Source organism: Planococcus citri, chromosome 3, assembly GCF_950023065.1.
Source record: "Planococcus citri chromosome 3, ihPlaCitr1.1, whole genome shotgun sequence".
Lineage (NCBI taxonomy): Eukaryota > Metazoa > Arthropoda > Insecta > Hemiptera > Pseudococcidae > Planococcus > Planococcus citri.
This window is the reverse complement of record NC_088679.1, coordinates 24,773,522-24,789,848: the sequence shown is the minus strand read 5'-3', so window position 1 is coordinate 24,789,848 and position 16,327 is coordinate 24,773,522. Positions and strand designations below refer to the sequence as shown.

Here is a 16,327-nt window from a genome sequence, read left to right as displayed (position 1 = left end):
TTTATGAATTGGTAGGAACAAAGTACTAGTAGAAAGCCCCATTTTAGCGAAAACCGTTTTTGTGCTCAAGCCTTCAATCCGGAGCTGTGGCGGTTCAAAGTTTTCTTTTGTCAATTTTACCCCCACCACTATGATGAAATTTTTTTTAAAAATCATGTTGAAAGGCCCAGACTTCCCCTACATATTCCGCGTGGTACCAGAATTTTCTCCCCACTACTCATGAACACGGAATTTTTCTCGTAAAAAACGCGTTGTTTGGCTATACTGTCCAAGGGGGTGGGGTGGGAGGGCGCACAGTGGGCTGCAGAGCACCCTCTAAACGCCTGAAATTCGAAAACTTACTATGAATCCTAAAACAATGGTACAGTGATATCCTCCCTTATGTTTTTGGGGTCGCAGAATACGAATTTGACAATTTTTTTTTTGTAGAGGTGGGGGTGAGGGGTGAGGGGGGGTGGAAACTTCAAAATTTGACAATATTGATGTGTGATATGTCGAAATGTATGTTTTTGAGGGTGTAGATCACGAATCTGACAATATTTTTTTCGTAGGGGTGAATGGTGGGGGGGTGAAGGGGGTAAAAACGATGAAAAATTCAAAATTTGACTATAATGATGTGTGATATGTCGAAATGTACCAAGTATGAATAATTCAACTGAAAGTAAGTACTTTCCATCAATTTACTGGATTTTAGTTTTTATAAAGTAATTATAGAGATAAGATTCATCTTGAAACCCCGTTTTTCTCCTACTCGGCTGCACAAATTGGAATAGAATAAATTTTTTTCTCACGTACTCTTACGGGAAATTCCAGTGGCTGGTAATACTTGAGATAGTGTATTTCAAGATATCAATTGCCATTTTTGACCGAAAGTGACCCAACGACCCCCATAGTCGATTATAGTGAAAAATCTTGGCGAATTTCGTTAAAATGTTACAAATTTTCTCTTACTGGGACTTTAACGGCTTCCCAACAGAAAATTCTTCATCCCCCACCCTTCACCCTTTCTACACCTTAGAAAACGTACATTTTGACATATTTTACACATCATTATAGTCAAATTTTGAATTTTTCACCGTTTTACCCCCTTCACCCCCCACCATTCGCCCATACGAAAAAAATATTGTCAGATTCGTGATCTACACCCTCAAAAACATACATTTAGACATATCACACTTCATTATTGTCAAATTTTGAATTTGTCACCCTCTTCATCCCCCACTATTCACCCCTACGAAAAAAATATTGCCAAATTCGTGATCTACACCCTCGAAAACATACATTTCGACACATCACACATCATTATAGTCAAATTTTGAATTTTCACCGTTTTTACCCCCTTCATCCCCCACCATTCACCCTTACGAAAAAAAATATTGTCAGATTCGTGATCTACACCCTCAAAAACGTACATTTCGACATATCACACATCAATATTGTCAAATTTTGAAGTTTCCATCCCCTTCACCCCCTCACGGGGACCCCTACAAAAAAAAATATTGTCAAATTCGTATTCTGCGACCCCAGAAACATAAGGGAGGATATCACTGTACAATTGTTTTAGGATTCATTGTAAGTTTTTGAATTTCAGGCGTTTTGAGGGTGCTCACAGCCCACTGTGGGGCGCGGAAATTCCGCTCAAACATTTTTTTTGGTGGTACCCAACAATAATCCATCATCATTTTCCAAATCTGGGAACGGGGCCATTTCGCCTATCTTACCTGGGAAAATACGCATCCTATGGTTAACATTCACAGAAAACTGCCAAGTTTAAAAATGAATAAAAAGGAAATGACCTCAAGTCATGTAGACACGATAAAACACTGCAATGCCAAAATAAAAAAACTAAAAAAAAAAAACAACAAGAAACCAGAAACAAAATGTTCTGGTAAAATCCACGATCAAAGAATAGGCTACCCTTGCAGGTGTATTTTCTGATCTTAAAAACGCGAAGAATTAAATTCTTGCCATTCTATGTATCAGACCTCGACAGGTACAGCGGTAATTTGTTACAACAATTAGTTGGTTGTCAGTCACGAATAAATGGAGGGTTCACCGGGATACTTGTGCAAAACCGCCAAACATGACACAAATATTGAAAATTACCCAACACCATACGTCAACGCGCAAACAACCCTTATTTAGTTGTCATATTCAACACCCTTGCGGATAGACTCATTTGACACCAGGTCTACCTTTTATATAGCTAGTCGAAAAGTGGGATTGGCTCTGATAATCAACTCATATACACGCCTACTGTCAAGTGTACGAGGTAAACCTATTTTTAATTAATAGATACGAGTATATTATACCTACGTGGTATTGGTATATACATGAGCTCGAATGGCTTCTTGTTGGAAAAAAAAAGGGTGTGAAAGAGGGGCGCCCAAACAAAGGTATTTTTCTACCTGTACGCGACCGAGTAGATATCTATGCCGTGTATTCTTTGACCGGCTTTTTCGCTTTTTTTCCTTCTTCATTCCTATACATATTATATAGTTGGGGCATGTCTGAAGCTGGCTGTGATTTGCATGTACGATATGGCGCCTCGACGAGCCATAACCTTATAGCCCATCGTTCAAGTTCAGTGGCTGACGAACACGTGCGCATTCCTAAGGCGATGGTGATGGCGGTGCTGAGCATGGTGCGATGTGTCGATCGGATATTTTTGTCCTGGATTTCGTATAGTGCACAAATTTATATAGAGAGACGAGGAGCAGGAGTCTTCTGTTCGTGTATGAGTTTTCGCAGATCTGCCTTGGAAAAGTGAGAGAGAATATATAAGGTGCTACACACGCCGGACAATATAAGGCAGGGCTAAGCTATAGGACGTATTGAGAGAGAATTAACGATTATCGCGTTAGCTACGCTATAGAGTATAGACCGTAGGCAACTTGTACATTTAGATATTTATTAGACGCTATAATAGGTCGTGTAATAATTTCCCGCTTCCCTTAACTCGTCGTCGTCGCTTGTTCCGTAGGTAGCTTTACATAAGCTCGCAAATCCACTCTGTGACTCTCGTATATGTATTATACCTGCATACTATTATAAGGTGGCGCTGACGCAGCGGTGGCTGGCGTTTTCATTGCACATGGCTCTGGTGACTTGTGACTTGTGGTCAGCCGAGTTGAAAAGAACAGCAAGCGAAGCGATGTTTTCTTCATTTTTTAATTAATCGAGCCGCAGACGTGACATGATCGTAAAGATCACTGCCGCATACACATCCAGTAATTAAATTGTCAATCGATAGCACGTTACTTAGTTTAAACGTATACGGTATATGAGGACAGACGTGTGCCTAATTTCACCGCTGCGCTGCTCTGCGCCACAACCATTCGCCATTATTATATGGCCGAGACCGGCATAAATTTACGTCTATGAAGAGAAGCGGGCCTTAATGTGCGCCAATTGTAATACTCGTACCTAGCCAGTATATAATCATCAGCAGCAGCAGCCGAATCGCCAACGGTAAATTATCGATATGAATGAGCGCGAAATTTGATTTATTGACCGAGTTCTCATAGCATACTATACTATACGATGACACAGTCTTACGTGTGTGGCGTTTTTTTTGTCTCGACGTATTCTCTTCATTATGCATATGTGTGTGTATGAATATGCACATTTTATCCATGAATAATGCTCGTAATGAGTGTCCAGACTGGTCCATTATTGATAATAATTTAATCCTTAATCCTCCAATCAGTGGAATGAATCGAAATTTGAAGTCTATTGTGAAATTTTTACACTAGCAGCATTCAGCACATACCTACTTGAGATGATTTCTAACGTTCCAAAACCCACTAAATCAAAATTAAAACTACGTAAATTTTTTTAAAAATTTATTGAAAGCACTAAATTTCAAATTTTTCAGTTGATTTACAGTCTGCCTGATATAACATGGCATTTGATCAAAGCTGTTGAAAACTCAAATTCTGTCTGAATTTTTCTTCTCCATTCTCAACGAACAAAAGGGAGAACTTTTCAGTAATTCAGCAACCGATTTTTCTATAATTTTTTTCCTCAGAGTACGGAGACTCCATCAGGTAGCTTCAAAAAAAAACCCAGCTGCCCAAACGGAACAGATATTTGGGGGTCCTGGGGTTTCAAATTTTCCAAAATAAAGTTCAAATAGACGATTTTGTTCCTAGCAAAGAACGTATTATTTTTTTCAGAGGCCAACATTTTTCATAAAATATTGTAAAATAGGTATATATTTTTAAAATACATTTCTTCTGATTCGAGTTTGTCAGAAGTGTTCTTTGAAATGTGATGTGATAAGAACATGACAGAAGGCCAGAAAAAAGATTCCCAGCTTAATCACACATTTCAAGATTTCAAGGCACTTTCTTGAGTCATTTCTCAACACTTTCTCATCTTACGCTGGAAGTGTTGAGAAATGACCTGAAAAAAGGATTTAAAGAGTTATGGTCATCAAATCACATAACTGAAGGTATTGAAGTACTTATTTTTTTGAAAAAAATTGGGCTCAAAAATACGATACCTAATAGACGCCTTTTACTTATATTAGTGTGACCTTCAAGATCTATTGGAATGCATTTGAAATATTACTTTAAAAAGATTTAAAGAACTGTAGGTGTCAAATCGCACAAACTGAAGATTTTTAGGTATTTTTTTTTTTCAAAATAAAAATTGTGCTCATAAAATATACGCTTCGTTCTCACTTATGCCAATGGTCTAAAAAAATATTCCTGGAGCTGTAGTTGCTTAATTGCATACGTCGAGATTTTAAGGATTTTTTTTGAAAAAATTGGGGTCTAAAAAAACAAAAGCTTACCTGGACCCCTCATTTTTTAAAAACCAAATTGGACCTCATGAAACGTCTAAATCTTCTGAAAATAATCAAGAACCCTAAATATAATCCCTCTCGTAAATTATTACTCCACCTATATAAATCTTCAATTCGTAGTAAAATTGAATATGGAAGTCCATGTTTTATAGATATCTCTAATAAAACTTCTAATATCATAAAAACAATACAAAACTCAGCCCTAAGGATTTGCATAGGAGCCCTCTACTCTTCTCCAATTGATAGTATATACTGTGAAGCAGCAGAATTACCCCCAGACTTCAGAAGAACTTTAATAACAAATAAATTCATCACAACAGCTTCAACCAATCACTCTCACCCACTCCAATATTCAATTCACTTACCCAACCCTCAACTTTTTGATCTTTTAGAAGGACCTATCTCTGATTTTATTAGAACATTAACAAATCTTCAAATAGACCCCAAAATTCTCGTTCAAAAACCGATATCCTACCCTCCATGGCTGCTTAATCCTCCCCAAATTGACTACTATTTAAATAACTATTCAAAGAAAAGTCATTCCCCATTAGTAATTAAAAATAACTATCTGGAACTTCTATCAAAATATCATGAATTCAACCTCTGTTTCACAGATGGATCAAAAATACCAAATCATCATTCTGGATATGCTTACTCTATAAATGGTGCAATTTCAAATTTCAAACTCCCAAACTGTGCATCTATTTACTCTGCTGAACTCGCTGCTATTTATCATTGCCTCTGTGATATACTCACCTCTGAACCAGATAACAAACATTTTTTGATTCAAAGTGATTCCTTAAGTTCATTGATTTCTATACAAAACCTATTTTCTGATCACCCTATAGTTCAAAATATTCTTGAAAAACTATTTAAGCTATAAAATTCCCACTTTATTATCCACTTTATGTATGTTCCCAGCCACATTGGAATCACTGGAAACGAAGATGTTGATATACTTATGCAAATCTGCAACTACTCTTTCCCCCCTTACCATCATCACAGCTGACGACATCAAATCTTTTCTCATTCAAAATATATACATGAATTGGCAAATTTTCTGGTCCCAACAAACAACCAACAAGCTCTTCCAACATAAAAAATCAGTTCATCCTTGGAAAAACCAAACCTATCCCACTTAAATAGACTTGAAGAAGTTATCTTGACAAGACTGAGAATTGGACACACCAAAATTAACATAACCATCTTTACCTAAAAGCCCACAAGCCCTCATGTCAATTTTGCTCATCTGAACCTATATCTGTTGAACACCTACTTTTCTATTGTCCCCAATTACACCAAGATCGATTAGCTCTCCAATAGATGAACACTCTCTCTCCATCCCTGACAGCCCCTCCGAAATGGAAAAATTTATTATTCTTGTTAAAAAAACACAACCTGACAAATTTAATATAATCTTACGTAGGGTGTAATACGAGTAATCTTGTAATTATAAACACACAAAAAAAAAGGTATTTTGTTCAAAACTAGTATTTTCTCCAAGTGCGTCAAAATTGAGATTTCAAATGTGATTGTAATTTTAAATACATACAAAATATGTGAATTTCCGTGATACTGAACGATTATTAAATTTTTTTCTATCAATTTATGTAATTTGTGGCCCAACAAGGAGACCACTCGAAGCGTCCAGCTTCGATCTGAACAAGATTGCGATTTTTAGAACGAGCAGGGATGTTCTGAAATTCCATAGCAAACATTTCAGCTGTCGAAATTCATTATTCAAAATATTGTTGAAAAACTTTTAAAGAATGAAAATTTATTTCTTTTATGTTTTATCTATTTCAAATGTACTTCTTCAGTAAAAATAAAGAAATCTGAAGCTAACATCGACCCCCTCCCCCATCATAACCCTACTATTCCAGCCACACTGAACGCTTCGGAGGTGTTTTATATTTTTTCAGGAATTGTTGAAACTTTTTCCAAAAAGTTATATCCAATGAGTTTATTTAAACTGAACTCAGAAAAATTGCAATAGCATCTGATTAATAATTTATCTACCTATTGTTTGGCCAATAACCGTTGAATTTTATTTTACAATTTTTGGTTAATTTTTCAATTAGTTGGCCAACTTTTCATAAACTATAAAAATATGCACAATTCAATGGATTTTGAAAAAAAAATCAACTTGATTTTCAGCCCCTGAAGCCTATTTTGGAGAAAAAAACTCTAGGTTGTTTGGAAACAACATTTCAAAAACGTTTCAAATTTATGAGGTTTAACTACCAAAGTTTTTTTTTTATTTTATGTGAATTTTCAAAAAAAGATTGATTGAAAAACAACAGAAATTGATGATTTTTTTTTTGAAATTGGAGCGTGACTGAGTGGAAAATTTGGTATTATTTATATTACTGTTTAATTAATAACTTGTGAACATTCCAAATAGATTTTTTGAGAATTACACTTGTTCTGAATTCTCTATCAAAAAATCAGTGTTTTCGAAAAATTTCAAGTGTCTCTAGAACAAAACAATCTCACTGGAGGTTACTTGAAAATTTCAATTTTCGATTGAATTGGTCCAATTAGGTTGCAAATCAAAATTTTACCAGCCCAAGTTGACATCTAGTAGTTCTGGAAATTTTCGGAGAAAATTGATTTTGCGCTGGAGGCTTTAAAATGACTAGAAAGTTTTGAAAATGAGTTTGTATCAATTTTCAAATTGTTTTGACGTTTTTAAAAATTTGCTAAAAATTGAGAAATGAAGCAGCTGGCCATTGAAAGTGTAATTTTAGAGATTCTTTGACCTGATGTTTCTAAATAAGTACTCAAATTATTAGCTCTTTACTCTGACCAAATAAAATTTTGAAAATTTTTTGTGTTTTTTTTTCAAAGAATTGGCCTTTGAATAATTATGAAAAATTTGCCGGAAATCGAAAAAAGAGTTCTGTCGAAAAATTCCTTTTTACGAAAAAAATTGTAGAAAAATTTAGAAAATTCATTTAAGTATTAACATTTTGGAGTTCTTTTTTTTTTGAAATGTTCAGAGTTTTAACATACGTATATTAAACATCACCGGTGGTCTGAATCATACTGATTTGAGCATGAATTTAAAACGAGCTCAGAATACAAATAGAATACCTACTTAAATTTATATTTAAACGAAGAAAAAATCGAATCTCGAATCTTCACGTTTCCGCATTGAAATTATCAACGCCATCTCGTAGATCGCGTTGAAAGTACAAAATAATCTCGTTTCCATATTATAAGTACACGATGCGCTAGATGTTACACTTGTTTGTAAATTTACCCACTCAAATATTTAATTAAATACATGCCTAATTTTGTTTCTGTTTTGTTTCGTTTACAGCATACATTAACGGGCCATTGTGCAAAAGTTCTAGCTGCCAAGTTTTTAGGCGAACCGTCCAAAGTAGTTACTGGTAGTCATGACAGAACGTTGAAAATCTGGGATCTTCGAAGTAGAGCTTGTAAGTTCGAGTTGACGATTGATTTAAATTACAAATAGATGAATTTTCTGGTGAGTCCATTTCCTAATTGATGAATTTTTGATAGGTATTGAAACAAAATTTGCTGGATCAAGTTGTAATGATTTAGTTACCATGGATAGCGCCGGCACGGTTATATTCAGTGGTCATTTTGACAAGAAGATTCGAATGTGGGATACGCGAACTGATATGAAACCTAAAGAAATTGAAGTTCAAGGCAAAGTCACGTCGTTAGATCTTTCTAGAGGTGAGTTTTTAGTTCAAATATTTGAAAATAGGTACCTATTTTGTCATTTTCTTTGTTGCTTCTGCTTCTGAATTATTTACTAATATCATTAAAACATTCCAAATGAATTTCTTCTCCTCACTTCTCCCTCCCACCTGTCCATGAGATACCATTTCGTACACAGTTCTTTTTTATGAAAAAGAAAAATCAAATTACTAAACCTATTTGTGAATTTTTTCTGTCCGCAGATTATAAATACTTATTATGTTGCGTTAGAGATGACACTTTACGACTGATAGACTTACGAACGAACCAAATCCTACAAACGTTTTGGTAAATTCAACCCATTTTTTATTCCAATGATAATTTTTACAATAAATATGTAACTTGAAAATCTAACATTCATATCTTATTGCAGCGCTGAAGGTTTCAAAGTTGGCTGCGATTGGGCCAGAGCTGTGTTCAACGTGGACGCCACCTATGTATCCGTAGGCTCAGCTGATGGTACAGTATTCATTTGGGACGTAACTACAGCCAAAGTCGAAGGATTGCTTAAAAACGAGCACACGTTAGTACCTATTATAATCTAAACCACTATAACTTGCATCTCGTATATGTTAATTAAGTTGCCTATAACGTCGCCTTTCAACAACACACATTCTGGGTGTTAAATAAATTGCATAATCGATTCGCCGTAAATAATGCTCAGTAAGTAATACAACGTGATTGGGTATGGGAGGGTGGAAGGGTTCTTAGAACTCGGAAGTATCGATGATGAAGAAGCTTTTGCAACAACTTTCGTTGGTAGTACATACATCGAATCGAGTGTACAAATTCTCTTTTCACATAATTTAATATACGAGTAATTCAGACGAATGAAACCTTTCAACGTGAATAGATACCAAGCGTTGAAAGTATTTGAGGAAAAAAAAACACACCTAGAGAGAGATTTGCGGGCGCAGGACGTATTGATATATAAAGATTGATAGCTTTAGCTTTCTCTGTGTGTGTTTTTTTTTCTTTTTTAACTCACGTGTACTTACATGTGGATTGGTCTTTTAGTGTAATATTGATGAAGCGAACGTCTCTATAAATCAAACTCGTCGAGAAAGGTTGAATGAAATAAACCGCGATGTTGTGTAATGCATTACAAATGTATTGGAAATAATTTTAAATTGGGTGTTAATTATTGGCTGGAGTGTTGTTCGAATTTGTGGTTTGGGGATGAAGAGTTTTTGTTGGGGAAATTAGAGGAAAAATTTGGAATGATTTTTTTTTTCAACTGAGGAGGTTTTCCAAATGATGCAATTTTTTTTGAGCTGATCTGTGAAAAATCAATATGTTAAAATACATCATCAGGCCAAATTTTAGATGATGAATTTCATTTTTAAATTTTTGAAAAATTTTTGTAATTACCTATTTGGCTAATTTTTTACGAAGAAATGAAAATTCAATTTAATTGAGATGGAAAACTGAAATTTAGTTTGTTCTCTATTTTTGACCTCCTGAATCTGTGGGTGTTGATTTTGAGCCATTTCATGTTACTCTGGAGCCTTCAGCAGATTTTTGGATAATCAAGTTTCGAAGAAAACTAAAAACCTATAGAAGGGTCCTAAATTAAATTCAGTATCACTAATCTTGGATTAAGAAGTGTTCCTTATGATCTTTTTGATCGATCTCTAGTTTATATTCAATTTCTCAAAATATATTTTTGGTCAATTCATATCCTAAATTTTCTCAAGGGGCATTTTGAGAAAAATTTTCAGCTAGTTTTCCGGAATACAGGAAAATTTTCGCGCTGGGGCGAAGAATAATCGAAAAAATATTTAAAATTACACTACGAAAAATGGACTGAATTTCAGTTTCAAGATTTATTTTTTTGATCTTTGGTAGAATGTAATGAAACCTTGAGAGTTTTCAAATACACAGATTTTGATTTTGACCTTAGAATTTACTCCTAAAAACTGAAAAATTAACCTCTCTAGAGAGAACGTAGAATTGAAAAAATTGCAGTTTGCATTTCGAGTGTTCAAGTGTAGATTTTCAGACAAACTTATTTCAAATATGGGTGAAAATTTACCCACATTTCACCTATGACTCTCTTGAGAGGTGGTAAAATTGAAATTTAATTGTTTTTTACGATATTATGGGTATCTTGGGATACGTTTTCGGACATGGTGATTTAAAATCTGACCTCAGAACTTACCCTTGGTTCAATATGACTCTTGGGGGGGGGGGTTAAAATTGAAAAATTGAATTCGCTTTTTAATTCCGTTTCTGCTGGTTCAAATTCAAAATTCTCTCCCTTATTGAGCTAGGTATTTTGATAATAATAACATTAATAATTTCTTTTTAAAAAAACTTAGAAATATTATGTGTTAATTTAAAAACCTAAAATGAGGTTTACACCCGTTTTTGGCTTCTGAAATTGTTTTGTAATGTTTTCGAGTCGTTCTGAAACCTCCAATAAATTTTTGAATTCATTTTCAGTCCCCCCCCCCCCCAAAAAAAACATTAAATTACAAATTTGAATTTAAAAAAAAAAAAAACATTTTTGGAAAGTTGAGCCTAAATTAATCAAAATTAGTTTTAAATCTATGAATTTTCATTTTTTAAATTTTCATTTCAAAAAAATTGCTGGAGAAAATTTTTAATTTGAACCTGCAGGAACGAATTTTGAAAATTTGTGCTGGAATTAATCAGGATCGCAAACAAAATACATCTGCAATAGTTTTTTTATCCGATATACTTAGTTTTTTTTTTTTTTTTTTATTTATTGCATGATATGCATAAGTTCAAAATTTTGTAGCTGTGGCTCCAAAACGATTTGAACTTTAATTAACTGATTTGAGAGATCGAAGCAATGACGAAAACCAAATGTTTTACATTCGTCGAAATCACTTGACTCATTTTTTTCTTCATTTTACATTTTTTGCAGTGATTTTTTTCCGGCATTTTTTTAGAATGATGATTTTGAATCGCTGTGATTCAGAATGAATTTTTTTATGATTTAATTGACTGAATTCGTCGTAGTTATTCCAAACAAATTTTTCCCTGTGATTTTGGACCAATTTTTCCATGATTTAGAATGCATTTTTTTTCGTGACAATTTGAATTGTTCTAATTCAGAATAATTTTTTATGGTTGAATTGAATTTTTCGAGGTTATTTCAAATTACATTTGTTCTGTAGTATTCCAAATGAATTTTTGTGGTGATTTTAAATAAATTTTTCTTGATATTTACCTAATGAATTTTTTGTGGGGATTTCGATTGAATTTTTTGTGATTTGAAATCAATTTTTTTGGCAGCGATTTAGTTTAAAATTCAGTTTTTGATGTAGGCAGTGAAGCATTTTTTTGTCGTGATTTCAAATAAATGCTTTCGTGTTAATTTCAAACAAGTTCTTTTTAGCCTATTTTAATGTTCTGACGAATGTGTTTGGGTGATCACGAATGAATTTTTTCCAATACTTAATTTGATACGAATTTATTCGTGGAAGTTCAGAATAAATGCTTTGCAATTTTATCGTATTGATTTCGAATGAACTTTTTTATTTTGATTTTAGATGAATTTTTTCTTAGAAATTTATAATGAATTTTTTCTTGATTATTCGATTTTTGAAAATGTAATATCCTTAGAATTTTTTGTGATAATTTATTCAAAGACTACATTTTTTCAGCAGTGATTTGGAAAAACATTTTTGGTGGTGATTTGGATTTTCATTTTTGAATTAACTTAGGATAGAATTTTTCTGTTTTTCGTGCTAATCTGAAATTAATTTTTGGGTTATGATTCTCATGTTTCAAATCTCGCATTTTAGAATTCAATCTATTATACCTACTTAATGTGTGCAAAAAATTTAAAAAAATCAAGTTCTGAGAATTTTTGCCATGAAGAAAACGAAGTGATGAAGTTGATATAACACTGAAATAATTTTTTTGTTCAAAAACTTTGATTAATTTTCGTTTTCATCTGTATTGTTTTTTTTTTTTTTTTTTTTTTTTATAATTCTCAAAAAGAAGTCTATAATTTTATAGACACTCGGTTCAATTCGAATTAGATATTTTGCAGGAGTTTCATTCCATTCCGTATTCATTTAAGTTCTATCTTTTGAATGCAATTTTCATTTTTATTTCAAAATTTTATTATATTTTGGGATTTACTGCGAATTCATTTTGTGTATTGTATTTATATTTTTTCAACAATTTTTCTGCATTTTTCTTTGATTTATAAAAACACGTGTAATTATTATACTTTTTTTTTGTGTAAAATTAATATTTACCTACTTGCGTCGAATATATTTTTTTAAAAATATTTTTACATTTGGATTTGCTTCGTTTTTTTCCAGATCACCTATAACAGCTGTATCATGGCATCCGTTCACCAATCACCTCGTAAGCGTGGATCGAGCCAAGAGGTCGGTAGTATGGTCCGACGTATAGCGTCCGTCAAGTCCGCCGGTTGCGGATTTTTCTACACTTTCGTATTTTTCCCGTGACAACAAACCCTTCGAAATACATAATGTTAATTTTATTTTACTACATTTTTTTTCTTTCGTCTTTTTATTATTTTTTGTCTTTTTGTGTAAGAATTTCATGGTATTTGAGAAAAACAGAGTTGAGATATATTTAGAACAAATTTTTTATCATATAAGAAGGTACATTTTAACGTCGTCGAATTTATCCTGTACATATGTTTTTCTTCCCCCCTCTCTCTCTCTCCTATTTTTACAAATTTTTTACGTGACTTTTGTACCTCACGCTTAAAATAATTTCTATATTATTACGCTGTTACAAAAATAGTACCTATCTACAATGGTGTTTCGTGTGCGCGTGTTTTTTTTTTCATTTTTTTTTTTATAAATCGACGACATACTTGTTCACAATATTTTTGTACAATGTTTATACATCATGCTATATTTAAGGTAAGCTTTCAAAAAAAAAAACAGGGGTAAAAATGTAAAAAAATGTCACTCTAATCAGATTACAATATAACTATGTAGATGCTGGAGCGAAATATCGCGGAGTAACCCACACATACGCCATCTCGGGTATATAAACTGAAAATTTAATGAAGTGTAAATTCATTTTGCTAATGATAGTGCCAGTGCCACGCCAGCAGCCATCGTAGTGCCAGCAGTAAGCAGTAGTGAGATCGAGATGAGAGAACAGATTCTACTTCTCAGTACCGGGTACTTTTTTTTTTTGCTGTTTTTATACCTGCATTGGGTTTTATTTTAACCTCGTATTATCGCGTTTTAAAAGTATTTTTATACGTAGTCATTAAAGTTTATTTTTTCTCTCTTATGGCGTTTTGTATGCGAAAATGTCACATCTGTGTTGGCGACGCGTTTTATATACTACGATGAAGTATGCGTGAAATTGGTCTTTATACAGGGTCTTAGATCTTTTTAAATGAGTCATTTTCTTTACACCAGATAACTATATAAAGGTGTCGTGTCGTGTCGTCCCTTTTTTCCTCGTGTAATACGAGTACGAGTGGGGTGTCTGAAAGGGTAGAATCATATGTGTACCTCTTACTACGTGTAGAGTAATTCCTATTCCGGTGAAAATGGTCCCGTTTTATAGGCAAGTGATTCCTTTTATTTTACGAGAACGACACTTTTACCCGAGTAAATTAATAACGACGAGGTGTCGTAGTAATTTGCCTTTAGGTGCTTGCGAATTATCGAGGTGTAAATTTTTATTGCCTGGGGTTGGTGTTTTTTTTAACGGAGGGGAAAGGAGGAGGTGAGGTTGCAAAATACGAGTAATGAGATAGTTGAAAAGTAATGGTTTATTGTTGTGTGAGATGAATTATCCATAATTATTATGTTTTGGTGCATAAATTTATTTTATTTAAAAAAAAAAAAAAAAAAAAAAGGAAAGTGTTTGAGACTATTGAAATGTGGAAGTAAAATTAGAAGCTTTCATTTCTCAAAAACAGAGTGTTTCAAAATGTCATGCCCTGTTCTCAGCAGATAATTTGAACAAATTAAGTAATTATTGAAAATACCATATTAAAAAAATGAATTCGATGATTCAGTCAAGAAATTTTCCGTAAATAAATCCATAAAACGGTTGTTTAGAATATAAAAAGTTTAAATTAAATTTTGAATATTGATTTTTTAAAATTTAATACTTACCAGATGTTCTTAGATTTTTTTTGTTAGTTTTTAATAAAACCGAATTTTGAATGTTGATTTTTAAAAAAAATTTCAAAGAAACAAAAATAGAATGTTTTTTTTTTTTAAATTTAAATTAGGTTTTGAATCCAAGTTTCCAATGTTACTTATTTTTTTTTTAATTTCAATAAAACCAAAATAGGTAGATACATTTTTCAAAAATTTATAAACTAGATTTAGAATTTCGTTCGTTTACTTTTTTTTCAATTTTTAATTTTTAATAAAACCAAAAATATGCTGCGAAAATATTTTTCGGCACAAATTTACTGCTCACGGGCGGCCAAATCCTGAATCCACCTCTGCTCCCTCCTCTTCCTTTTCCTTTTCTTCAAAAAACTACGTTCTTCAGGAATTAATATAAATGGTCATCATTTATATCAGGGATGGAAAGCTAGCTGAAAGCTAAAAGCTAAAGCCAAAAGCACTGTTTAATCAGCTTTCTTTCAGCTTTTTTACAAATTCATTTGGTTTAGTTTCTGTACTTTTTTTTTGTTTGAATTGAAATATTGAAAAATTGAAATCAAAACACAAAATAAGAAGAAAAATGAAAATTTAAAAATACATTTCATTCAATTCCGTTTCTTTTTTAACAACAAACTAAAACGTGTTTTTTTTCTTAGGAAATTGAAGTTGAAAAACAAAACACGTTTGAAACGGCGAAAAAACGTTTTTTTTTTATTGTTTAAAACATTGTTCTGTTTTTTTATTTGTTTTAAACGTGTTTTGAACATGTACAACCCTGGTTTTTGTTTTCGTTGTAGGTTGTGAGTTTCCATTTTCTTTTCAATTCACTTTTTTTAAAAAATTTGAAAAGCTGAAAGCTGAGGAAGTTTGAGGTTTTTGAAAGCCAAAAGCTAAAGCCAAAAGTTTCATCTTTTAGCTTTCCATCCCTGATTTCTATTTGTATTGGAAAAATTCAAGTCTGACCTTTTCGTTGAAAAAAAAACAATTTTCAAGCACTCATTTTGATTTGAATGAGTTGAATCGATCCAAAAAAAAAAAAAAAAATGCCAAAAAATTTGAACATTCTCTCAAATTTTAGCAGGTTTTTAATTTTTTGAAATGAGCTTCAGTAAATGGGTGATGGGGGGGGGGGTGTTGAGTGTTCTAAGCATAATCAAGAACTGCTGTAATGTGCATGTTGCAATCGTTCTGTTTTTTTTTTTTTTTTTTTTTTTTTGAAAAAATTTACGAAGGATAATATGAAATTGAAATACTTAACAAAAATAAATTAAAAATTTCTAGAAAAATATTCAAAAAATCAAAAATCCTGCAAAAATACTCTTTGGATTGCAAGAATTAAAATTCTGGAGGATTTTTATCTAATTCAGTAAAGACCTTAATTTTATTTTTGGTTGAAAGTCACTCAGAAAAAATGACAGTTCAAACAGTGTTCTTGAAGGGAAGATTTGAAACCTCAGAAGGGGGGGGGGTGTTTTCCAAAAAAAAAAATCGCGGGTTTTTCGCTTCAGCCTCTACGCAACCTGTTTGGCACGGGGAGAAATGGTCCAGTTCCAGAGAAGGATATTAAATTTGAAGATTCAAGTCAAAACATCGAAAGACCTCATTTCTAGAACCGAAAGAATAATTTGGAATGCAGTGGTACCAATTTGTCGGTTATTAAGTTGTTGCCAATTTC

At 32.8% G+C, this 16,327-nt stretch overlaps 1 protein-coding gene across 1 annotated transcript in view; it reads left to right on the top strand.

The window, feature by feature from the left end:
* Positions 1–14,391, top strand: part of Atg16 (Autophagy-related 16) — a 452,024-nt gene extending 437,633 nt beyond the window's left edge. Inside the window, exons 8-12 of the mRNA XM_065357133.1 lie at positions 8,139–8,259; positions 8,345–8,524; positions 8,752–8,836; positions 8,922–9,071; positions 12,853–14,391. Coding sequence (XP_065213205.1) covers positions 8,139–8,259; positions 8,345–8,524; positions 8,752–8,836; positions 8,922–9,071; positions 12,853–12,946 — 630 coding nt within the window. The 3' untranslated portion in view covers positions 12,947–14,391. The remainder of the gene's footprint in view (positions 1–8,138; positions 8,260–8,344; positions 8,525–8,751; positions 8,837–8,921; positions 9,072–12,852) is intronic.
* Positions 14,392–16,327: the final 1,936 nt, after the last annotated feature.